This window comes from Folsomia candida, unplaced genomic scaffold, assembly GCF_002217175.1.
Source record: "Folsomia candida strain VU population unplaced genomic scaffold, ASM221717v1 Fcan01_Sc027, whole genome shotgun sequence".
NCBI classification, from domain to species: Eukaryota; Metazoa; Arthropoda; class Collembola; order Entomobryomorpha; family Isotomidae; genus Folsomia; species Folsomia candida.
In genome coordinates this window covers 901,174-926,569 of record NW_019091219.1, presented here as the reverse complement: position 1 = coordinate 926,569, position 25,396 = coordinate 901,174, and the positions used below count along the sequence as shown (strand labels likewise).

At 38.8% G+C, this 25,396-nt stretch overlaps 2 protein-coding genes across 3 annotated transcripts; one reads left to right on the top strand and one right to left on the bottom strand.

The window, feature by feature from the left end:
• Positions 1-1,087: 1,087 nt before the first annotated feature.
• Positions 1,088-5,775, bottom strand: LOC110859696 (cyclin-dependent kinase A-2). Of its 2 annotated transcripts, XM_035859704.1 has the most exons (6): positions 5,603-5,775; positions 4,043-4,355; positions 1,727-2,283; positions 1,614-1,644; positions 1,408-1,484; positions 1,088-1,316 (listed from the first exon to the last, which is right to left on the bottom strand). In XM_035859704.1, the coding sequence occupies exons 1-6, from the start codon at positions 5,705-5,707 to the stop codon at positions 1,293-1,295; spliced, it is 1,107 nt and encodes a 368-aa protein (XP_035715597.1). In that variant the 5' UTR covers positions 5,708-5,775; the 3' UTR covers positions 1,088-1,292. The 2 variants fall into 2 exon arrangements, with proteins under 2 accessions (XP_035715597.1, XP_035715596.1); XM_035859703.1 differs by having other exon boundaries at positions 1,088-1,484; positions 5,592-5,745.
• A 4,218-nt stretch (positions 5,776-9,993) lies between these two features.
• On the top strand, positions 9,994-13,044 carry LOC118438832. The gene is made up of 2 exons (XM_035859614.1): positions 9,994-10,650; positions 11,314-13,044. Exons 1-2 carry the CDS (start codon positions 10,272-10,274, stop codon positions 11,682-11,684), a joined length of 750 nt encoding a protein of 249 aa, XP_035715507.1. The 5' UTR covers positions 9,994-10,271; the 3' UTR covers positions 11,685-13,044.
• Positions 13,045-25,396: the final 12,352 nt, after the last annotated feature.

Here is a 25,396-nt window from a genome sequence, read left to right as displayed (position 1 = left end):
GATTAAATATTTGAAATTTGGAAACCACACCCCCAGTGGGTGTGGTCATCAGCGAATTCTCCATTTTAACGAAACCACGTCATTTGATATATCATTTTTCTCAGCTCGACGAGGAGATAACGGCAGAATACTTAAAAATTGGAGACCACACCCCCAGTGGGTGTGGGCATAAGCTACTTTTCGATTTTAACAAAACCACGTCATGTGATATATAGGTTTTCTCAGCTCGATGGGGAGATCACGACTTACACCTTGCAATCTGGAAACCACACCCCCAGTGGGTGTGGTCATCAAATACTTATCGATTCTATCATGCAATAAATCATTTTTCTTAGCCAGATGAGGGGATCTTAATTGGATAAGCAAAATTTGGAAACCACACCCCCAATGGGTGCAATCATCAGGGAGTTTTTGATTTTGACAAAACAATGTCATGTGATTTCCCTCGTCAACGAGAGAGGATTCAAACGATATACTTCAAATTCACGATCCACACCCCACTGGGAGTTGAACTCGAAGGCTTTTCGGTTTTAACATGCCTTGTGATACAATTTTCTCAGCTCGTCTGGGGGTTTGCGACTGAATAAGTAAAAAGAGGAGAACACGTTCCCCTTAAGGTGGCACATTTTTCACTTTCCAAATTTGCTGCGCTCCCCATATTGCAGGAATATGTCACCATTTGCCAATTTCATTTTTGACATTTTGTAAGTCAGAAGGATTAATTTTGGAGCAATTTAGAATGAGTAAAAAAAAATTTTACCCGAAAGATTTCGGGTTTTTAGGAACAGATTCAAATGGTCTCTGGTAATCAGACCCATCCTTGACACGAAATTTAAACAGAATTATGCAAAATTAGAGGCGACTTCCATTCAACAGGAGGGAAATTAAGAGCATTAAGGTGTGAAATCTATTCCCCCTTCATTGGTTGGTTCAATCCCAATGTCCCTCTACTACCCGGTGAGCCAGTTCTCGTTCGCCTTATGACCCTTCATGCGGATGATGATAGTGTGATGACGATGATAGGATGACTATGATGGCGGCGGGTATGGCCTGGCAATAAGAGCTGGCTGGAGGATGAAGAAGGTTGTTACTTGTCCGAAGGTCGATTTATTACTGAATTGACTTTGGCAATGTGCAATACTTTTATGATACAAAATGTTTACAAATTAACTCCTCCTTCATTGTCATATCACCAATTCTTCCACTTGTGCACGTAGATGCACACAGAGGAAGCGCGAGAGCAGAGTAGAGGTTGAGTGGTTTCAGATGTTGCTTTCCACTTGGGAAACTTGTTACATTTTTGGACGGTAATTCCCCTTGTATTAAATTACAAGTATTAAATTGTATTAAATTGTATTGATACATTAAATTATGGCCTCCAATTTTGTCAAAAATGGATTTCATTACGTTTATGTTAATTGTGATCTTGTCATAAGTCATCGTTAAGATAGAGACTGGCTCTCCACTAGAAGCCATTTCAGAAACTGGAATATAACATAAGTTTAACATAGTTTTACTGATTGGTATAGAAAATTCGAAACTATTTCAAATCGTCATACTTTCCAATTTGATGTAAGAAAATTTCTGCAATTCAATTGATATAATGTCTTTACCGTAATATTCCCGCGACGAGTTGGACCGCGACTGGAAAGAGAACATAGAATGAAATAAATGAATAACCTCATTGTAAATCCAAGGTACCACTTTTCAAAAATTGTTTGCTTACGAACGTATGAAGTTGTTCTACTGATTCAAAGATTACTTCAGACTTAAACGGGTCAATTCTGTCCTGCGGGCGGCTTTTTGTCAGGGAAACAATGACATTTTCCAAATCTCGAAACCACCAAGCTGCACGCTTAACAAGACTAGTTCTTAGATCATGCACCAGATAGTAGAACATTGATCTTGTATCTTTCTGCATAATTTGCTGTAGAACCTCCCAAGACACCAAACCAAAGGAGAACCAATCTGCGGGGAAGCCGTAGTTCAGCGAGTTAGCTTCAGGTGCACGATATATGGCATTTCCTACTTCGGGAGTTAGTGTTTTAGTCGCAGTTGCCGCGCTATGGATTTGTCGACATAGACCAAAATCTCCAACTTTTACGGGAAATGCGAACTCTTCTTCTTCCGTGCGGGATAATGAAAACATAATATTTTCCGGGCGAAAGTCTCGATGCATGATGTGATGACGGTGGAGGTATTTTAATCCTTCATACATATCCTTAACAATCCGATTTCGAATCCGATGCAGTGCTGGATTGTCTGTCTCATTATTAGCTCGCCCTGCGTAGCACGAGAGCTATTGAATTCCTCATGTCCGTCCGTCTGTCTGTCCGTCTGTCTGTTAACGAGTTTTTTGCATGAATTGATGCTAATTAAAAATCCCCTTCACAATTATTGATTATGTTAGGCGCACCATTGGTATTGAACAAACCGAATCGAATTTTTTAGTAAATAAATAGCACAGTTGATATCTAACAATCGGTAACACAAAATGATGCGAAACAATTGGGGGATGGGATGCAAAACGCACCAATAGTGCAGAATATCCGGGAGAAATGATCATACAATTTTGACAAAGTTTTCAAACTTATGTATCCAGGATGGTCGCTACTGCTGCACTAATGGTGCAATGGCCTGCCGTTTCTTTTGCACCATAAACGGCATGTAAATAATGAATATATAAGAGTTGTGACCTATTTTGTTGGCTTATTCCGCACCTTCAGTGCAAAGTTCTCTCTAAATTATTATGACAGGGTGAGCTACTTCTAACGTTACTACGATTTATTAGCTCACCCTGCGTAGCATGAGAGCTATTGAATTCCTCTTGTCCGTCCGTCTGGTTGTTAGCGAATTTTTTGCATCAATTGATGCTAATTAAACAGCCCCTTGACCATTATTGGATAAGTTGGGCGCACCATTAGTATCGAACAATCCGTTATGTAAAATCATGCGAAGCAATTGGGAAATTCGATGCAAATCGCACCAAAACTGCAAAATAACTGATGAAATTAATTAAAATGGACCAGCTACATTTTTTATTAAGGGGTGAAAGCCCTTTAAAAGATCGTTATGTCCGTCCGTCTGTCCGTCCGTTCGTCCGTCCGTCTGTCTGTCCGTAGCTCCGATAACTTTTGAACGAAAAGACATAGACACTTGAAATTTTGAACGTAAACTCCTAACGTCAATGGACAGGACGATTTCGAAGATGGACACTGTGACATCGTCACCTGTGACGATGACGTCGTCACAGTGACGAAAAGTGACGAAAAAGTGTCACGTGTCAGTTTTGGCATGTGACACATCATTTTTAACTAATTTTCAACGAGGAATTCGAAAATTCAGGTCATTTTGTGTTTGGACGTCACCTGTGACGATGACATCGTCACGGTGACGAAAAGTGACGAAAAAGTGTCACTTGTCAGTTTTGACATGTGACACGTCATTTTTAACTATTTTTCAATGTCAAATTCAATGGTGACCTCCATTTTGACCTCAGAGGTCATGTAAAGGTCATAGGACATATCTATTTCAATTTCAACTGAAATTTAACCCCGAATTCAATGGTGACCTCCATTTTGACCTCAGAGGTCATATAAAGGTCACATAAGGGTTATCAACTGTTAAATTTGACACAAATAAGACACAAAAGTCGAAAACACGTCAGAAGTGTCAATCTTAAAAAAATTTCGAACAATTTGATATTCACATTGACGTATGACACTCCTTTCACCCCTTGGTTACATGCGTTGTAACGGTTTATTAATTAATAGCACCGTTGGTATCGAACAATCGGGAACCCAAAATGATGCGAAATAATTGGGGGAAGGGATGCAAAACACACCAATAGTGCAGAATATACGGGAGAAATGATCATATAATTTTGACATAAAGTTTTCTAAATTATGGGTCACTTTGTTCGCTAATGCTGCTAATCTTTGCACAAGCGGTGCAAAGTTATATCTCAATCATTGTCACAGGGTGAGCTACTTCTAACGTTACTACGGTTTATTAATGTTCAACCATTGACGCAACGTCTTACCACACAGCTCCATTTCGATGCACAACGATGGAATTTTGGTTCCTCGTTGTGCGCGAAGATAGATGAGTTGAAACTGGTCCAAGATTTTGTAATTGTTTTGAAGGCACGGAATTTTCAGCAAGACGTGGATATCCACCATAGTGAAAGGTTTGTGAGTTGCTTTCAAGATTTCGACTATATTATCGTGTTTCTTGCCCTTCATTAGTTTGTATTCTCGGAAAAGTCGATATTTCTCAGCTTCGTCTTTTGGCGTGTCTCCAAGGCCACCGATGAATATTATTTTTACGGCGGAAAGGTCTACTTGTCCACTGACCTAATGCAATGAAATGTCGGTGTAGTTATTACTAAAATTCATTGAAGGATACTAGTTTGCAACTGATCAATTATTCAATTGTCCTTGAAATTATGAAGCACAACTAAGATTAATAGACTTAATAATTTTGTGACAAATATATAGAAAAGTCAAACAAATGTGGTATCATTTAAACTGAAGCGCAGATTTTGACAGAGTGTCAATAATGAAAACCGGAATCACTTCACACACCTATAATTTTGATTTGGATAAGATTCTCAGCGTTTGTAGAGCTGATTTTTCTGAGTCCAACGGTCGAAGTCCGGCGTTTCTACTCCACCCCCTCGCGGAGTGGGAGGAGCTTACAGTTGAAAAAACCCTCTACTCTGCGATTTTTAGCTCAAAGGTGGGTCAATATTTTTGAATGCGGTTTTCGCCAAACGTTTCTAAAGTTTTTTCCCTACAACCATTTTCGAGCATTTTTTCAAATTCTTAAAACGTATTTCACAATTTTGGACTTAGAGCTTCTTACAGGATTTTCCACTTTTTTGAAATGAGGAGAACTTGTGCAGAAACCATATTAAATAATGCTAAACATCATATAATAGCGATATTTCATGGTTTACGGTCCACCAGGTCTGAGATATGCGCGAGAACACGAATCTGAAATTCTCCAGAATTTAGCGCAGCAGAAGATTGGGAGCTAACATGGCAATATAATAGGCAGAAACTATGTTTTTGTCTCCGGAACATCAGGGAGTGTTCATATACCAAACAAAGTATGTACATATATCCTGATTACTCTCGCGGAGACCTTTCCAATGGCATCTCATGTGACCATATGGGGTTATATGAATTGTGTGAAACCGAATTCATATGGGGTTATATGAGATTTGAACTTTCCCTATCTTTAGTCAAAAACCGTGACATCCGTTTTAACAATTTGAAAAAATCCTCGAAAAGTGTTGTAGGGAAAAAAATTAGGAAACGTATGGTGGAAACCGCATTCAAAAATATTGACCCATCTTTGAGCTAAAAATCGCAGACTAGAGCGATTTTTTCAACTTTGAGCTCCTCTCACTCCGCGAGGGGGTGGAGTAGAAACGCCGGACTTCGACCGTTGGACTCAGGAAAATCAGCTCTACAAACGTTGAGAATCTTATCCAAATAAAAATTGTGGGTGTGTGAAGTGTTTCCGGTTTTCATTATTGAGACTCACATTAAATAAGCAATTGTTAAGATTAATCGCGACCAAACCTTCAAATTACCGCCTTGAAAACGTAACCGAACGTCCCAGATCCCAGAAAAGATATCAACGAAAAGGTATTAAACCAGGATGCAACTGATCCGGCAGAAATATCGTAATCGTCCATTTCCAGCGTCCAATTGGTAATAATGGATATTATTTCAATAATTTTTTACGTGTAATGAACAGCAAAGAGCAGGTGGTGAATGAATAAATGCGTAGGATTATTATAAACTACGCAGTAAATCATAATTATCAATGTGAGCTCGGATGTTGATAAGATAAGGTAGACATGAAATAGGAGGATAACAACCTCCAGAATTTCAGAGAGGAGGGACAGCTCTATTTAGTTGCGCAGTTGTGGACGTCATTCCACACTTTGTACAAACCGTCAGTTGGCCAAAATATGCTTGAATTTTCTTGGAAATGATTACTTAAGATACTAATAAGATGCTGGATTGTGATATAATGTCATTATAAATGTGCATTATAAAATTATTTTAACGTGAATTTGTTGATACGGGAAGAACTGCATGACCAATACTAATATGTCTGTATAAATACATAAGTATTTGTTTGACTATGTGTCATTAACCATATGCAATGTAAATATCTAATTGTCGGGGTTATCGGCTTATCGTTGCTGATTACCGGGCGACGGTGGTGTCAGTGACTTTACGAATTCATAGTGCAACTTCGAGCTTCACAATACATACACCAATGACAGAGTTTAATTTTTTAGCGCTTCGTCAAGTTATACAATCCTACTCTCCATGTATTACTCGGCAGATAAGAAAAGTTATATTAATACGGACTAATGAACAGCCGGCGGATGTGTAAGTATATCTAACTTTTTCATATCTGACCAGATCAAACAAAAACTTCGTAGCATAAGAAGAACTCCGTGGCATTATTAAGGGACCGTTGATAAATTACGTCACGCGAAAGGGGGAAGGGAGGGGGGAGGACTAAAGATCCAATGATATTTGACAGATCTTAAAAGGGGGAGGGGGGTCTAGAAATGCGTGATTTTTGTATGACATAATTTATGGATCTCCCCTACATAAATGCATATTGGAACTCTTTGCCGATGGTTTATTTTAAAGTTTTTCTTTTAGCAAAATACGCAAAAGTTTTGCAAAATGTTCGGCTTTCCCAATCTTGATTTTGTTGCAGAACAATCGTTAAATAACTTAACTATTGTTCTTCTCCTTTCATACATATACATACCCGCACACAATAAGTTTTTTAGCTCAAATGCGAAAAATATTTATTTATAACTCAACCCGAATAAATGAAATACCCCAACAAGTGACAATGAACAGAGGGATTGCGTATTTTAAGATATTACGGATTTAAAAGATTTCCCGTATCGATTAAAAATGCACAGGCATGCCTCGATCCCAATCTCTTATCCAATTCACTAACAAAACTCAATCCGGCCTCAATTTGCACGTCGTATTGTTTCAGTAACGAGGTTTTCATAAATTGCTATTGACGTACAAATAGGTTCCAGGTATAAAAACTGCTTCAACAAGTTACCTCTACTCAATCCAATCTAAGCATTCCTGGAGGATAGATTTCCTGATACATATTTATGTGAATTAGGTGTTTTAATTTTGTAGGTCTTTATTCACTCTAAAAAATAAAGTTTCCCTTTCAAAAAAACTTAAATGCATTCTAAATCCTGAAGTAAAATTCCGTTTCACGCTGGGTGATTTTACCGCGGCATAAAAGCAGCATGTGATGTATCATGTGGCGGTAAAATCACCCAGCGTGAAACGAAGTTTAAGTCAGCTTTGCTAAATCCAGAGTGGCGTAAACTCTGCTCTCCGGTGCCTTTGTCCTGTGAAACCATTACATTTAATTGACTTTCTTCGTCTCCAAAAAACTTTCACCTTTCATTCAAACACTGTCATTTCATTGCAGATGGGAAACCACACCGCCTTGTAAGTATACATAGTTTAATTCAGAGTCCATCTACCTGGACAGATCCCCCAAATCGCAAAGCGACAACACCTTTTTAAGAGTGTGACGTCTTCAATAAGTACATTACACGTTTGCAAATCATTTAAACCTCTTGAAACTTTTATAAAATTCTCAGCAAAACTCGTCAAAAAATGCATTGTATCACACCACTTTTATTGTGCTGCCTCATCGCACTCATTAAATCCGAGGTTCCTCGTTACACAAAGATTGGAATTAAGGCCGACGGTGCCAGAAAATACCTGACTAATGGTGACCAGGGTTCGCCACCTCGGGTTTTTGTGGGTTGGGGTTTTTTGGGGTTTTTGTGGGTTTTTGGGGATATCAATTCTCCGGAAAAAACCCTAATGCTTAATGGGGTTTTTCGGGGGTTTTTGTAGGATTTTGAGGTCGATTGAAACAAAATCCCCTAAACTACAACTTAGATCAATGCTAATTAAATTTTCTGATTCGTCAAGAAATTTTGAGAATTTTCTTGTGCGACTTGAATTTCCAAATATCATTGGATATTTCCAGGTTTACATGTTAAACATGAATTTTCGATGTAACAGTCGAAGTCAATGATAACGGTTAAAATTGCATGCTAAATTTGTATCTTAGATTAGTTTTTCTCTATTACATAATTTTAGGAATTTTGGTTCAACCTACCCCAAAATCTACAAAAACCCACAAAAACCCACAAAAACCCCGGAAAAACCCACGGGGTTGGGTTTTTCTACAAAAACCCCGGGGTTTTCCGAACCCTGATGGTGACTCGCGTGAAATTCATGTGGGGAGATACGATAAGGCACCAGGTTTTGCATGGACTTACCGTTCCGACGGAACGTTCACGAACTACTTCAATAAAGCCGTGGAAGGAAAACTTGCCTGCCTGACTGACAATCTGGACAACTCGTTGGCCACTTTTGAACCTTGCAAGGATGGCGACGAGTTGCAACAGTGGGACATCCAAGAACTCAACTACGACAATTTGTTACTCATTAAGAATGTGGGTTCTGCCGGATGTCTGGAGCCGAATAAGACTGACACTACTAAGGTTAAAGTAGAGCCGTGTACAATTAATAGGCGGGACAACTTTCAAGAGTGGAAAGTACTCAGGTACAAATCCAAGTAAAGTTGAGATTGGTCGGAAATTTTTTCTATCTACTAGAGAGCAAGGTATCGTTTGTGAAATATGTAAATTACTTAATTAATTAAGTAAAATTTGTTTTAAATTTTAAGTTTAATTAAGTATGTGAAATATTTGTACGTAAATTTGCAACCAGTCGTGGTATACAACAATACTTAGGATGGAGGTCTTTCAGCGTATTCTCTCTGATTATGAGCAAATTAGTGTCAATCAATCGGAAATTTGGTCAGTATGAAATATGCAGAAGACTAGGGTTCTACAATGTCCGTGTCAAGAAGTACATAGTGGGGTCATAAGTTCTCGTGAATGCATTTCCGGTAATAAATCCCAAAGTATTAGAGCTATCTGTTCGAAATTTTTATGGATTAACAAGGTATTAATATTGTTTAGAAATCATAACTTCTTTGTCAAGATTTCGTCCACGGGCAATTAGACAAGACATAACTCGTGACGGCCACAGGTTGATCGTGGTACGCGCCAATTTTCGTGCCAAAAGTATTTCAGACTTTTCACCGTTGGCAAAAAATTTAATAGAAAAAAAGGCCAGATATTTGTTGTACAGAAGTCTGACATCCGTTTAAGTATGCGGAAGTCAATACGAAGTCATCACCGTGGTGTGCATGGGAGCAAGTTGGCTGGAGAAATGAAATCTCTGTTTTTTACCGCAAAGGGTACAAGTTGAAGCCAAGAATTATTTTCAGAGTGTCCTAGAGACAAACGCTAATAACCTGAACCCTGGACCCTCCGAAAATCGCCATTGGACCTTTCAACAAGACTCTGCTCATGCGCAAGGTGCAAAATTGTCCAAAACTGGCTTCAGACGAATTTTCATGACTTTTTTTCATCCGTAGAACGGTGCTCAGTATCTGCAGACCTTAATCCCCTAAATTATGACTGGTGGTCAAAATTATAGGTACAAGTATGCTCTAAATTTCACCCAAGTGTGGAAGGGCTGAGGTCGCACTTACTGAAGATCTGGCGCTTTTCCCAGGAAATCCGTGCGTGCCGCGATCGAGCAGTTTTCGCCACGACTTATGTCTTGTGTACAAGCCCGTGGAGGAAATTGTGAAAACGAAGTTATGATTTCTAAACAAGATTAATACCTTGTTCATCCACAAAAATTTCTATCAGATAGCTCTAATACTTTGGACTTTATCACCGGAAATGCATTCACGGGAACTTATGGTCGGACTATGTATATGAAATATATATATTTTTTCATATAATATTTTTTCATAATAGTAATTATTTAGCTATCTACGTTTGGCTCAATTAACTAATCGATATATGTTAATATTTAGCCGCTATCACTTGTGGCGACGATTGGATCCTCTTTGAAGACTCGAAATGCCTCCGATTCCATGACTACTTTGAAACCAAGAAGGTGGCTGAGCAGTCGTGCGCCTCCTTCGCAACAGACCAATTTAACATACCGCATCTCGTATCCATTAAGTCGAAACCAGAACAGGATTTTCTGAACACTTGGCTCTTCAAAGATTTAGAAGTTTACAACAGAGTCTGGTTAAATGGGGAGCGTTTTAACGAGACTGAGTTCTTATGGGGAAATGGGGACGAGATGATTCCCTTCACCAATTGGGATGTCGGCTCGCCAACCAATAAAACTGTGGAGAACGTCTGCATGGAAATGTCACCGCTGGCCGGACGGTCAGGCAGGATGGAGGCCAGTGAGGATGGGAAATGGAAGGACTGCCGGTGTTCAAAGAGGAATTTGGTCGTTTGTGAAAAGAAGCCAGATTTGACGGTGCCAGAGCTGCAGGATATTCTATTTAAACTACGAGAGGTCGTGATAGAACAAAAGAAAATCGTCGCTGAACTAACCACAAATTTGACTCGAACAACCAATACAGTCACGGAATTGACGATTAACTTGACACAGTTAACTGGGTCATCGACCCAACTGACGAATAGGGTCACCCAACTAGGCAACAATCCAGGTGAGTTTATGGACAAGGTCATAATAAACAGCACGAAACGCATATAAAGAAGTAGCTTCAGTGACTTGTTAGAGGAGACTTTATGAGTCCAATCAACACTCGATTTCTCTTTATCTCAATTCACCCCAGTCATCGATTTTTCTACATCTCATTTTACCACAGCCATCGATTTTACTTTGTATCATTTCCCCCACCAGAGCGCAGCAACACAAAATTTCACTCGATAGATTAAATTCCACTAACAAAACTCATTTTTCATCGACCACATCTCCTGGCGCGGATAGGGTGGTCCGATTGACCCCAAGAGTTGAGAGGATTCTCCCCTGGGGTATGATGCCGCAAACCGATTTCCATTATCTCGATCCGTTCTCCCGTTATCCTGCTGACAGACGGACAGGCAGACGGACCAAGTCTGCCTGTCCGAATTGGTAGGATTGAGACCCATATCACTAGTGTGATCAGCACCAGTGGTACGGGTTACATGTCGTAAACACTGGGTTAAGAAAATCCGACCACGAGAGATCAGATTTGCGGATCTGATCTATGCCATATAATCCGGCAGGATCGGACCTTAAAATGCAGCTACCCAGTATAATTCATGGTTAATAAATGTCTCGCTTGGCTGAGAGCATGTCGTGAAACTCAATTAGGATTTGATTTTAGTTCCGATTGGATTCATCTACGTGCAGCTACCATCACACCCAGCACCGCAGACATTGTGGCCGAACGTGCAGTGGCGCAATGTTTCGCCGACATATGCAGGATTGTTCTTTCGCGCCGAAGGTGGCACGGCGGCTGGATTTGGAACATTGCAGGAAGAAAGTTGTAACCGGCTGATTGGGGTTAACTTTGCTTGGCAGTCCGGTAAAGCCCCTCAACAAATTTCTCTTCCAGCAGCTGGTTGGTCCGGTTATGTTATGACGGGTGAAGACCCACGTCATGCCCAATATAATGTGGATGGAATGCGCTTTCAAAATTCTGGAGCTGAAACTCGTCCGAAAAATAAAGCCGTCCGAATATGGGAACGCGTATAAATTCTTTGCTTACAAACAATATTCTTGCCTAGGGCTCTCGCCATGGGAAGTTGATCACTAGCAATTTGGGATACAAATAGTCAAAAAAGGATTCCAGAAATCTCAAATTTGTGTGGAATATTATAAATACATCTGACTACCCAGATCCGCGAACAAATAAGACTTAAGTATATTATCCATCTCATATTTAACATTTTTCATCATGTCCGTCATTATTAATTTTTCGGAAGACTTTGCAACTTCATTGTTAATTTTCTGCTACCGGAACCAAAATTTTCTTGAATCAACGACTGTTTCCCAAAGCTGGGAGTATTACTTCTAACACATGGCCTACATTTTTTTATTGAGCGAAGATGAGGGATGTATGTGAGGTTTCCAATTTTCGACGTCAAACTGAATTTTTTTTCGAGTTCTTCCTTGATAGTTGTTGGATTGTGGATTGGTCCAAGGGCGGTCCAAAAATTGCATTGAACATTTTATAATACCCATTGATGAGAGGAATCAAACGGTCTATCACACATTTCCGAAATCAAACCTGTGCTTCCTCACAGCCCATCGGAATCCAGGGGTCCGAAACATGCCCAAATTGACGGAACGCCAGCCAAACATGAGATTATTTGAGGAATTTCGAAAAACATTTTAATTTCTCTCCGGTTTTCAGTTGAGAGATATATTTCCCATGAAAAATTGCCTTCCCGGAGTTTCTGTCACGTTTTTAAGAACGTAGGACTCGTCGTCAGTGACCACCTTTTTTGGTGAGATTTTGATGTAAAGCTTGGAAGGCAGCCCGATTACCATTTTTTCTACAGTTCCCATATGTTTTGTTGGAGATTTATTTGCATACACTTCGACCCCCTTAATATGATACAAGTGGTTTGTATTAATCTTTGACTTCATGGCCGCATCAGGCACCGACGTGGATGGAGAATTTTCAAAAAACGATTCAATCGTTTTTAACTTTTAAGAGCTCGATATGATGGTTTTTTCAAATGGTGGTTATTTGAAGTTTAAATTTTCGGATTCTCCATACTTTTTTATGTATATCCTAATTTTTGCATGGCCACACCCTTCCCTGTTGAAATGTAGCCAAGCCTTTATCGAGTCTTTGTCGCTCAGATTTTCGTACTTACGAAAAACTCGTTTCCCGACTTCCTCGCTTTGAAATCGTGTACGAAATTTATTTTCCAATGAAAACTTATGAAACTTTTGTGGCATGTGGCTAGATATATTTGGGGTATTCCACAACAATTTCAAATTTTAAAACCTATTTTTCGACCGCTCCTGTACGAAACTACCAAGTGATCAACTTCCCATGGCGAGAGCCCTAATTAAAATTTGTCAAAATTTGTGTTTCGGTAAATAAATTCTTGCAAAAACATCATTTCGTACATGATTATGGTTATTATTACATATGTAATTTATTTAATGAATAATTCTTTGCAATTCGCATGGCCCATAAAATTGCACGTTAATTCTCAGCATGATTTAACAATATTCTATTATATTACAACAATATTACAAATTTCTATTAGAAAATTTACGACCTAACATTATAAAGCGGTATAGCGAGTTGCATTTTATCGATTAAAAATTTCTAGCTACTCATGTAAAGGTCGAAGCGTTATAGATAATACGGAAATATAAGCTGAAATACCGTAAAACCTCTATTTATAGCCCTATTCTAATTATAGCCGGGTCTAGAGACCGAGATTTCAAAATAATAGCCGGGTCCCTAATTATGACCGGGTCAATAATTATGGCTTCCCATAACCTCTCTGTATTCCAAGCCTCTCAGCCTCCAGCCTCTCAGCTTTAGAAAATCTACCGGTGTACTTATAGGATCTTTTGTTAATTGATAAAACTGGAAAATCATTACTCAAATTGCGTAAGCTGAACTTAAACTGTTTCAAAATTTGACATTTGAAATCCAAATTATAATCAAAACAAAAGTTAGCCGGGTCTCTATTTATAGCCGGGTCTGTGATACTCAATTATGGATTTTAGCCCGGGCTATAAATAGAGTATTTACGGTATAAAGCTTTTTTATAAATTCATTTATCTACCAGGTTCAGCAATGGTAAAAGTTGGTGCATCCTGTAAAAAATGTTCTAAATATTTCGCAATTTATCCACGTAGCTAATATAAGTTGAGAATGTCAATTTATCGACAAGTTGCTACCTGAACTACTTAAAATATAGTCAAGCACTGACACTAAATTAATTTCTATGTTTAGGAATTCACCCCTCAAGCCGCTATTTTATTCGCCTTCGCAGCGTCAGTGACATAGTTTGATTAATGCAGAAATTCTGTATGACAAGAGGTGTCCCGCGATCGATATAGTTCGATCCGAATTTCACCTTCAGGACGGAGCAGGCTTTCAATTCTCGATTAATTATCGACCCCTTCCTCCCCCGGGACAAGTTTATCGTCACCATCCGATTTTTCAGAGCGATCAGGGTCTTTTCCGACACAGTATGAACCAGGGACGCCGAAGTGAAGGCAACAATGTTGCACAGCGTCGTGTTCATCCAGAGCAGGGGGAACACTAAGAATCCTGGGAGGGCTATATCCTGGTAGAAATTGATGACGACGAAGAGCGTGATTATTTCGATGCTTGGGATACCAAAGACCATGACGGGAACGACTCTGTTCATCGGGTAGCCGTTGAAGGACTTCTCCAAGATTTGAAGGGATCTGCAGAGATGGAGACATTTCTCTACAGATCGGAATCAGTTTGGATCGCAGAAATTGAGCTATATTATAAAAATGGGGTAAAGTGAAATAAAATCGTGATATGATGTGGAGTATTTAGATAGGTCGACGCCGCCGAAAAATCTGATTTGCTATACCTTCAACATTGCGACGCCGCGCCGCGCCGCCGACGCCGCCGAAAAATCACCAAAAACTGGCGCCGCCGCTGCCGAAAAATCACCAAAAACTGGCGCCGCCGCCGCCGAAAATTTTTCGGCGTCGACCTTTGATTTAGATTGAGCAAAAACATAAATACTACATGATTTGCAATTTTTTTGCTATAAATTTCCTCAACAAATGAATAACCTATCTTCTCAAATCGACAGTTTTGCATTTAGTACCAAAAATAATCGTGGTAGAACGAGATTAAAATTTATGACCGAGTTACACCACCTTAAGATATTATGCCTGTCCCAAAAATTAGGGGTTGTTAAAATGGTTATGACTTTCCCAAATTATTTGTTAAAATTGATAATTACAAAGATATTATGAAATTGAAATGTAATTTTATTTAAATGGCAAGGTTATTTTAGATAGCAGCCAAGACTTACTTTTCTATAATCCGGAAATAGAAGAGGATACAAATCACGCCCGAAAAGAGAACATAGAAAATGTTCACCGTGCAACCAAACACCATTTGGAGGCTCATCCAGGTTTCGAAAATGTGAACAGCCAATCGCACAATCCAATTGATCTTGGACACCGTTACAGAACAGTTCGGAATCGTGGAGAAGATGAAGGGTGGCGTGCACGGGGCAAATTGCAACAATATCAATTGAAGAAATGGGACGACTACGGCTGACGTTTCAGCGATTCGAATAAGTAATTTCATAAGATTTTCGCCAAGAGACCTTGCAAGTTTAGCAGAATCTGCACCAATATTCAAAAGTTAACTTTGAGGCCTCTTAATTAGCTGAAATTTGCCACTTAAAAAGGTCACAACTGGTGACCAATTTAGTTAAAGTTGTGTTTCATCCGAATTTAAGTGAAAGCCAGTATGGTTTAATTTTTTTAAGTAAGAGGCTTTTATACCTGCAAAGTTCATGGCGGATAGCCTCTTAGTTAAAAAAAACTAACCATTGCTTACATATTTGTAGGTGGTTGGTTCGAAAATGTCTTAAATAGTAAAAGTTTCAAACCAGCTAGCGCTGGATCCAAGCTTTTTAAGTGACGAATTTTATCTAAATAAGTGGGTAGGTAAATCTCATCCGATCTACTACAAATTTTGCTAACCCTGGATTAGGAAAAAAACTTACATGGCTCACCCTTCAAGATGTAATTTTCGAAATCCAGGAAGGCATGAATCACCCGAATCGGCGCCATATCCAGAGAATAATTCCATTTCATACAGGACGCCACAAAGTACAGCATACAAAAAGTGACGCCTTGAAATTTCCCGTTCAGTGAGAGCGGTCCGAAGCAGATGTTCAGAAATAGTGTGGTTATGTACAGAACGGAGAAGATTCATTGAATCCGAAAGATGCGAAGATCCCGAACACTCTTCAGTTTTCGTAGGCGTCCAGTTTTTGAGTCCAGTTCGTACGGAATAGCCTTTAAAATTTTACAAATTCCAAGGTGATTTTTCAGCATGGGGAACAAATCATAGTGGAACATTTTGTGGGAAGAGGAAAATTAAAATGAGCCCAAGTTTGAGCAATTCGGTTCGTTTTTCGGGATATGTGATCAGATAATGAGGTTAAAGAGTGGTTAAATGTGGGATAAGAACTGGATGCAGAATTCACATATACAGAATGACAGAAATGTTTGACTTTTTAGTTGCTACGCTTATTAGCTCGCCCTACGTAGCATGAGAGCTATTGAATTCCTCTTGTCCGTCTGTCTGTCTGTTCACGAGTTTTTTTGCATCAATTGATGCTAATTATATAAGCCCGCTCAATTTTTTTGACATTATTGGCACCGTTGGGAACGAACAATCGGGAACGATAAATGGTGCGTTATATAATATGGGCGAACCGATGCAACTCGCATCAATGGGGCATGTTATTCGTTTGTCTTTTGCTTTCATTTGTAACCTCGAAAACCTCGAAATCATGTCAAAATTATGCACCAATTTTCCCCATTTCTGCTGCACCATTAGTGCAAACTTTAACTTATCTATCAATTTTCACCATTCATTTTGCACCATTAGTTAACAATTATTGCATGGTTCTACGCAACTAGGGTGACCATCCGTCCCGGTTTAGCCGGGACATGTCCCGCTTTTCAAACCCTGTCCCGGCGTCCCGAAAATGTCCCGGTTTTGATAAAGTGTCCCGGTTTTTTAAATCGTCGAGAAGAATTAAACTATTTCACTTTTTCGCCAAAATATTGATGAAAAAGTACATTTTAGTGCATAAATACTAGTAACATGCATGTAATATTTACTTCATTTCCTTTCCTGGCTAATTCTCAAAAAATTTAGACGATGACGTTTACCCCTATTCCAATGTTTGTTTGATCTGCCAAATGATGTCATCATAGTTACCCAAAAGATTTAAATTTAAATGACGCAATTTACGGAATTAATTTCGTAGGGGACTTTTTACGTTCGATATACATATATATGCATGTATATATATATATAGATATCATAAGAGTGAAGATTATGTCAAAATTGTCTACCAATTCCATCCACTTCTTTCACTTATGTATTACAGGGCGAGCTAATTCTAACGTTACAACGGTTTATTTAGCTTAATATTTATTCGCTAATCTTAAAAGATAGCTTAATTAAGAAGCTTAAGGTTGCAGTTAAACATTCATAATGCCGTAATTTGATGCTTATCTTGGATAGGTGACACCACTCCTGCAGACGTGACGGACATCACATCGTTCTGGAAATCGTATGATAATTAGAATTATGTATGTGATACGTTGGGTGCATGTATTTATTAACGGTGCATATATCGATCAATGTTAAAAAGTTTATTTATTGTATTTGTCGTCAAAAACTCGATAAATATTTAGTTTTTGTTTCCATCCTCTCAGTATTGATAATATGTTGTGAAACGGACAATCAAAACATTTTTATTTTTCTTCACCAAGCTTTCGACAAATATCGCGTAAAAAGCTCATTTTTCCCCGACCACACCACCTGACGCCGAGTGGGAAATTCAAATCCTTGATGAAGATTAAAGGGGAAATTGGGTGTTTAATTAGTAGCAAGATAAGCATAATTTACGAGATATTTGGGTATGCATGTAATTGTTCGAGGGAACTGAATAAAAATGAAGGGAGTTGTCGTTTTGTCACTTATGTTTTTTTTATTATTTTTGTTTTTTTGAACATTTCAGCGATGTTTTTTTATACATAGATACATATTTTCTTATTCATTTAATTAGATATACCTATGTAAATAGTTCTACGAAGTCTAATCATGAGCGTTGTAGGAATCTCTATGCTTTATTTCGCACATTTCCCATTTATGTAGCTCATAGTAATATGAGGTTCCAATGTCAATCAATGCATCGCACTATGGGCCAGGGGGCCCAAGATGTGGCCTTTAAGGCAGTACTTTGAATTGGCTGCTCTTGTATACCATTTTGGACTACAGTACCATGTTGTTCTAAATGCATAATATTAAGTGAAAAGTTACACCCACTCCGGAGTACCAGGGGGTTAAACTTTCCCAAACACATTGCGGAGAAAGGGAGAAACGCCCTTTAGCATTTCCGTCCATTTCCGTGCTTTACGAACTTGCTTCTTATACCATTCGAGAGCTTCTGGGGTGGAGACTAAATGCTGGTGCCGGAAACTGCCACTTTCGAATACAGGTCCAACCACACCCCTTCCAAGTCACATACATAACGAAATAAGTAATGAGCTAAATTGATTTCATTTAACGGCATTCTCAGTTAAAATCATCATGCGACTTATCGATTTGATGGACAAGATACGTGGGTGTGGACTGCCCATCCAGATCCAAAAGCCACTATCACTGGGGGTGTGGCTATATGTAGGTGCCCCACATTATAATGTGGGGCACCTATCGCCACAACCTTGACAGTTGAAACTTGGATTACTTTTCAAATTATTGACCGATTTTCAAATTTGTAACTGTTTTGGAAACCTTAGGTAAATGGGCGAAATATTAATTTCCAGATTTTTCAAATTCGACCACACCCCCTCGAAATTAAGGTCAAAAAATTATAAAATATAATTAACGAATACCGCTAAATTTCAGACTAAAAATCGAATTTCTTGTCGAAAAATACCTCGACACCGTGGGCACTACCAGCCATGTTCAAATAGCCACATGCCACACCCCCAGTGGGTGTGGCCGTCGGAGACTTTTCGATTTTAACGAAACCATGTCATGTGACATATCATTTTTCTCAGGGCGATGAAGACATTACGACTGAATACTTAAAATTTACGAACCACACCCCCAGTGGGTGTGGTTCTCAGAAACTTTTTGATTTTAATGAAACCATGTCATGTGATATATCATTCTTCTCACCCTGATGAGGAGATTTCGACGGACTAACCTAAGTTTTAAAACCGCACCCATAGTGGGTGTGGCCCTCGGCGACTTTTCGATTTTAACGGAACCATGTCATATGATGTATCATTTTTCTCAGCTCGACGAGCTGGTTTCGACGGAATACCTAAGCTTGGGAATCCGTACCCCCTAGTGGGTGTGGTTCTAAGTAAGTTGTCGTTCTTGACCAAACCATATCATGAGATGTATCATATTTCTCAGCTCGACAAGGGGGACTCGACGGAATACCTATAACTTGCAAACCGCCCCCCAGTGGGTGTGGGTTTTAGAAAATTTTCGATTTTAATAAAACCATGCCCCAGTGGGTGTGGCTCTCGGCGACTTTTCGATTTTATGTCATTTGATATATTTATACTTTTTCTTAGCTGGACGACGGGATCTCAACAGAATTTTTAGAATTTTGAAACCACACCCCAGTTGGTGTGGTGTTCAGCGACTTGAAGCTGTTTTCTCCGATTTTAAATTTCCCCCACATCGAAATAACACCGCCTGTATTATTTTGTTTCGAATTGCATTTTATAATTATTTGAATTTCCATGAAAGCTCGTGTTTTCGGTTGTAGCGGTTTTGATTGCATTTTCAGTTCAAATTTAAATTTGTCAACAAGTTTTGTTGTATAATTTTAACGCTATATCAAAAACGAAAGAACTAAAACATTTTCTCAAAAATTACTAAAAATAAAATTATCAAAATACGTTTCTAAAAATTTAAAATTTTGTATGCGATTTCGTAGATAATTTCGAAAAACACAGCAAGAAATTGTTAAATAATACAATTGTTGAAAGTGGGATTTTCTCAATTTACATAATGCAATTCTAATTATTTTGTCGAAATCCCCTCATTTAGTTAAGGTAAATGATATATTAAATGACATGACATGGTTTAGTTAAAACTGAAAAGTCGTTGCACGCTGATTTTAGGTATTCCATCGAAATCCCTTTGTCGAGCTGAGAAAAATGATATATCACATGACACGGTTCCGTTGAAATCGACAATTTTCTTAGAGCCACCCCCACTGTGGGTGTGGTTTAACAAATTTAGGTATTAAATCGAAACCCCGTTGTCCAGCTGAGAAAGATGATATATCACATGACATGGTTCCGTTAAAATCGAAAAGTCGGCGAAGGCCACACCCCCTGTGGGTGTGCCATGTGAGTCTTAAAAATGTTCTCATATAATATATGCCTTAGGTTATTGTTCCACACCAAAATCTAATTCTTGTTTCTTCAAATTCGGCTCCTATATATTTTTGGCCACAATTTATTAAATCTGGCCCATAGTGCATCGATCAGTTATGATCTAGAACTCTTAAAATATAGGCAAAAGCTCATACTAAGTAATTAAGCTGATTATAAAACCACCCCTGCCTGAACAAGCCATTTTTTTGGCCTTCACCAGCGTAAGTGACATGGTTTGATTAATACAGAAATTCTGGATGACGAGAGGTGTCTCACGAAGCATTCATTATACATATATTCCATTCATCTAATCTAACAATCCAGGAAGGCATGAATCACCCTAATCGGCGCCATGTGCAGAGAATAATTCCATTTCATACCCGACGCCACAAAGTACAGCATACAAAACGTGACCCCTTGAAATTTCCCGTTCAGTGAGAGCGGTTCGAAGCAGATGTTCAGAAACAGTGTGGTTAAGTACAGAACGGAGAGGACGCATTGAATCCGAAAGATGCAAAGGTGCCGCACATTCTTTAGTTTCTGTAGACGTCCAGTTTTTGGGTCAAATTCGTACGGGACAGCCTTCAAAATTTGACAAATTGTAAGATGATTTTTCATCATGGGGAGCAAATCGGAGTTAAACATTTTGTCGGGGAAAGGGGAGCACGAAATTAGACGAAGTTAGAGTAACTTTGTAAATATTTGCGATTTGGTTCGTTTATCGACCTAGGAGATAAGATAATGAGGTTAAAGAGTGGTGAATGTGGGACAAGAACTGCATAACTCGGAAGGATAGAATAACGGAAATGTTTGACATTTTAGCTGCTAGGCTGCTAATCTTAAAGGACAGCTTAATTAAGATGGCTTAGGCTGCAGTTAAAAATTCATGATTCCGTAATTTGATCCTTATCTTGGCTAGTTCACACCTATGCAGATACCGAGGTTGAATCGGTAACACGTGAACGTTTTTGACCTTAAATTACTGGTTGAACGGCTTGGAGTGGAGGTCCCGAACATGTGAAAGGGATTTTCTCGAGCTACAAGTCGGCATCGGTGATTTCAACTTTTGTACACTGATTTGACCATGGTGAGGTCAACTTTTGACCACTCGTCTCTCAAAACTTTCCAAACTCCGTCAAAAGTTTTTGGGTGGCGGAGAAAAGATTTTATTTCAGATATCCAAAGCCGAAAAAATCCATGGGACTTACATAGGGTGACTTAATAGGTATTTCACTATCCTGGATGATTGTTATCCCGAGTCTAGCTTTTAAGTCCTTGGCGTAATCCTGGGTCAAAAGGGCGGTGTGCGATGACGCTGCGTCGTGATGAACTATCACTTTTATGGTGTCCTGGCCATTTAGTTTTGAGACATAAATCTCCAAAAGCGGTTTTAAAACAAAGTCAATATAGTACTTCGTAGTTACCTTCACTTTTTGTGGAACTTTGATAAGTGGGAGGACACCACGATCAGATAATGCACCTACCACCATGAACTTGTTGCAAAAGTTTTCCGTGTGCGGGATGGCCAATCTTCTGGAATTATTTTCTCCTTTGGTTGTATAGTAAATTTTTCTCTGACTGTTGATATCTTGTAAGGAAAATAATTCTTCATCCAACGACACTAAAAAGCCACTGACGATTTCCATGAGCTATCGGCGGTAAAAAACGTCATATTTTATTTTTCGGTGTTTGAGCTCAAAAACCTGTTCACCAGGATTGAACTATCCGATTTGATCAGTTTTTAAAATTTCCATGACCCCCTACGTGTAATGGCATGGGCGAAAGCACTACCTTTTTTGACAAAACTTGCCGACTTTCTCCCTCGATTGTGAAGCAACCAGTAGGCCCACAGTGGTCAAACTTTGCATGGATAATCCCCAGGATATGCTCTAGGGTCGTTCGGAAGCGCTAGGTCCTATTCGTACTTGATGACCTCAAAATGACAGGAGGTCAACTTACAAAGTTGACTCATTCATCACTATTCTTGGAATAACTCCCATTTCGTCAATTCTGGACAGATTTCTTCATATTTGGTACAAATTGATCTGAATGGACCGTATTTTCATATTCGTCAAAAATTTTTAATTTTTTTCAAGGTCAACAAGTTTTGCGCACTAACCGAAAAGGTCAATAGGCCAAGTCTCACATAACCCCATAAGTGTGTAATCGTTGGAAAGCCCTTGGCGGGAGAATTCAGAATATGTATACTTTATGTGGCCTAAGACCACCCCCCGATTTTATAGAGACCGAGGAGCATTATTTATTTTATTTTTTCCAAGTATACAAACGTTAACACAGGAGCACATTGAGAGCTAAAACAGCAAAAGTCCGACGACAACTCAGTAATACTAATCCCCCTCTAAATAATCAGGGGGGGTCCTAGACCCTATAATGTGTATATATTCTGAATCCTCCCGCCAAGACCTCTCCAACGATACCCCACTTATGGGGTTCTGTGAGACTTGGCCTATTGACCTTTTCGGTTAGTGCGCAAAACTGGTTGACCTCCTGTCATTTTGAGGTCATCAAGTACGAATAGGACCTAGCGCTTCCGAACGACCCTAGAGCATATCCTGGGGATTATCCACGCGAAGTTTGACCGCTGTGGGCCTACTGGTTGCTTCACAATCGAGGGAGAAAGTCGGCAAGTTTTGTCAAAAAAGGTAGTGCTTTCGCTCATGCCATTACACGTAGGGGGTCATGGAATGTATTTTATATTAATGGTGGTTAATGGTTAATGTATTTTAACCAGGTAATAAATACACATTAAAAATCACAGGCATGCCTCGATCCAAATATTGTTTGGCAATACATAAAAACAAATATTATTGCAACCCTGCTGAAATACAAACACACACCTTCGTTTTGTCTCGAGTCACGTAATCTTCATAAACTGGGCCAATTGTATCATGTAAGAAATTAATGTAGGGCAAAATTGCAAGTATAAAATCAAATCTTGAACGGATTCTACTCAAAACAGAAAAGCTTGTGTGTCTGTTAAGCTCTTTTCCGAATTAGCTTTTATATGATTAGTTCCTTAAAAAATTAAAAAGTCTTCGAAATTATCAAAAATGAGGTGCATTATACTTTTCTGTGTTACCTTCGCTTTGGTAAAATCCGGTCGGGGTGCAAATTCATTACTCCAAATTACAAACTACGGTTCCTGACATGTCCTGTCGAGTCGCGCGTACCCGGAAATATTTCCGCATGGTACTCACTTAAGCCCGACAAATTATGCGTGGCGCTACAATTCGGACGGGACGATGGTAAACGAGCAGCTAAAAACGACGGATGGGAAACCTGCCTGCCTGGCGGGGCAAGGAAGCGGGTCAAAAGTGAGGCTAAAACGATACCTGTTCACTTTCATTCATTTGATAAATTATGATAAATAATTGTAAATTATTAATTATTAAGAATTATTAAGATTCATCATCATTCATCATCATTCTTCATTCAAAGATTCCGTCATTTCGGATGAATGAATCAACGAATGGCAGAGTTTCTCCTTCCTTTCATTTTTCACCCTATGCTTAATACGTGGGGCGTGGTAAGACATGAAGGCGAATGAAGTGAAACGAAATGAATTTGAATTTTGAATTTGAATCAAAATTTTCCGTCACAAATCGGGGTGACTGACTTTTGAATGAAAACTGAATTTTTGAACAGGTCAGCCTGGAACCGTGCAACGCCAAAAGCCCGGGTCAATTATGGGAGTTATCAAACACCATTGAGGAGAGCGTGTATTCAATTAAGAGTTTAGGATCGTCCAATTGTTTAACCAATAACGATTTCAACGTCAAAATGTAGCCGTGCAAGAGAAACGCTGATGGGCCAGATATGTATCAGCAATGGATAATCGAATCGTACGAAGGATCGAGCTGAGAGAATGAAACAGTTTCAAAAAATGGAAGACCCGAATTTATGAAGTACTATAAAAATACTAAAACGTTTATAAAAGTAAGGATTAATTAAAGATTTGTGTAACTTGATAAAAATGAATTATGCATTTGTTTATCAAATTGTAATCAGAAACACTATCAATGCAAGTCTTTTACATGTATGTACAACTCAGATCTGGTTGGGACCAATTTTATTTTGTTCACCACAAAAAATAAGCATATACATATTTTTTCATTTTTCCTAATGCGCTAATTTGAGCGCGATGCGCGATTTTTAAATCATTTTTCAGCCAAAACCTCGGTTTTTTAAAATGCTGTAAATTTTCGAATTTTAGCACGAATTAAAAAATTCAGAAACATGTCTCTTCAGAATGACTTATTTTACTTGTAAAAAATCCATATGCATTATTAAGGGGTGAAAGCCCTTTATAAGATCGTTATGTCCGTCCGTCCGTCCGTCCGTCCGTCCGTCCGTCTGTCCGTAGCTCCGATAACTTTTGAACGAAAAGACATAGACACTTGAAATTTTGAACGTAAACTCCTAACGTCAAGGGACAGGACGAGTTCGAAGATGGACACTGTGACATCGTCACCTGTGACGATGACGTCGTCACAGTGACGAAAAGTGACGAAAAAGTGTCACTTGTCAGTTTTGACATGTGACACATCATTTTTAACTAATTTTCAACGAGGAATTCGAAAATTCAGGTCATTTTGCGGTTGGACGTCACCTGTGACGATGACATCGTCACAGTGACGAAAAGTGACGAAAAAGAGTCACTTGTCAGTTTTGACATGTGACACATCATTTTTAACTAATTTTCAACGAGGAATTCGAAAATTCAGGTCATTTTGTGTTTGGACGTCACCTGTGACGATGACATCGTCACAGTGACGAAAAGTGACGAAAAAGTGTCACTTGTCAGTTTTGACATGTGACACATCATTTTTAACTATTTTTCAATGTCAAATTCAATGGTGACCTCCATTTTGACCTCAGAGGTCATATAAAGGTCACATAAGGGTTATCAACTGTTAAATTTGACACAAATAAGACACAAAAGTCGAAAACACGTCAGAAGTGTCAATCTTAACAAATTTTCGAACAATTTGATATTCACATTGACGTATGACACTCCTTTCACCCCTTGGTTACATGCGTTGTAACGGTTTATTTTTTGAAAAATTAAAAATTTGAAAGAGTTTATAATTTTAATGAATTTAAAAAAGTGGCAAAAAATTTTCAAATTCAAATTTCGAGACAATTGGATTTTTCATAAGTCAGGTAGGTCGTTTGGAAGAGACATGTTTTAGAATTTTTGGATTCGCGCTAAAATTTGAAAATTTTCAGAATTTAAAAATACCGAGGTTTTGGCTGAAAAA

Coding starts and splice junctions, on each gene's coding strand:
- LOC110859696 (XM_035859703.1), bottom strand. CDS start 4,244: ATGAAGGGCAAGAAACACGATAATATAGTCGAAATCTTGAAAGCAACT. Junction 1,645..1,726: donor TAGAACAACTTCATACGTTC/GTAAGCAAACAA, acceptor TTCTCTTTCCAG/TCGCGGTCCAACTCGTCGCG. Junction 1,485..1,613: donor CTCGTCGCGGGAATATTACG/GTAAAGACATTA, acceptor GTTATATTCCAG/TTTCTGAAATGGCTTCTAGT.
- LOC118438832 (XM_035859614.1), top strand. CDS start 10,272: ATGATTCCCTTCACCAATTGGGATGTCGGCTCGCCAACCAATAAAACT. Junction 10,651..11,313: donor CCAACTAGGCAACAATCCAG/GTGAGTTTATGG, acceptor ATTTGATTTTAG/TTCCGATTGGATTCATCTAC.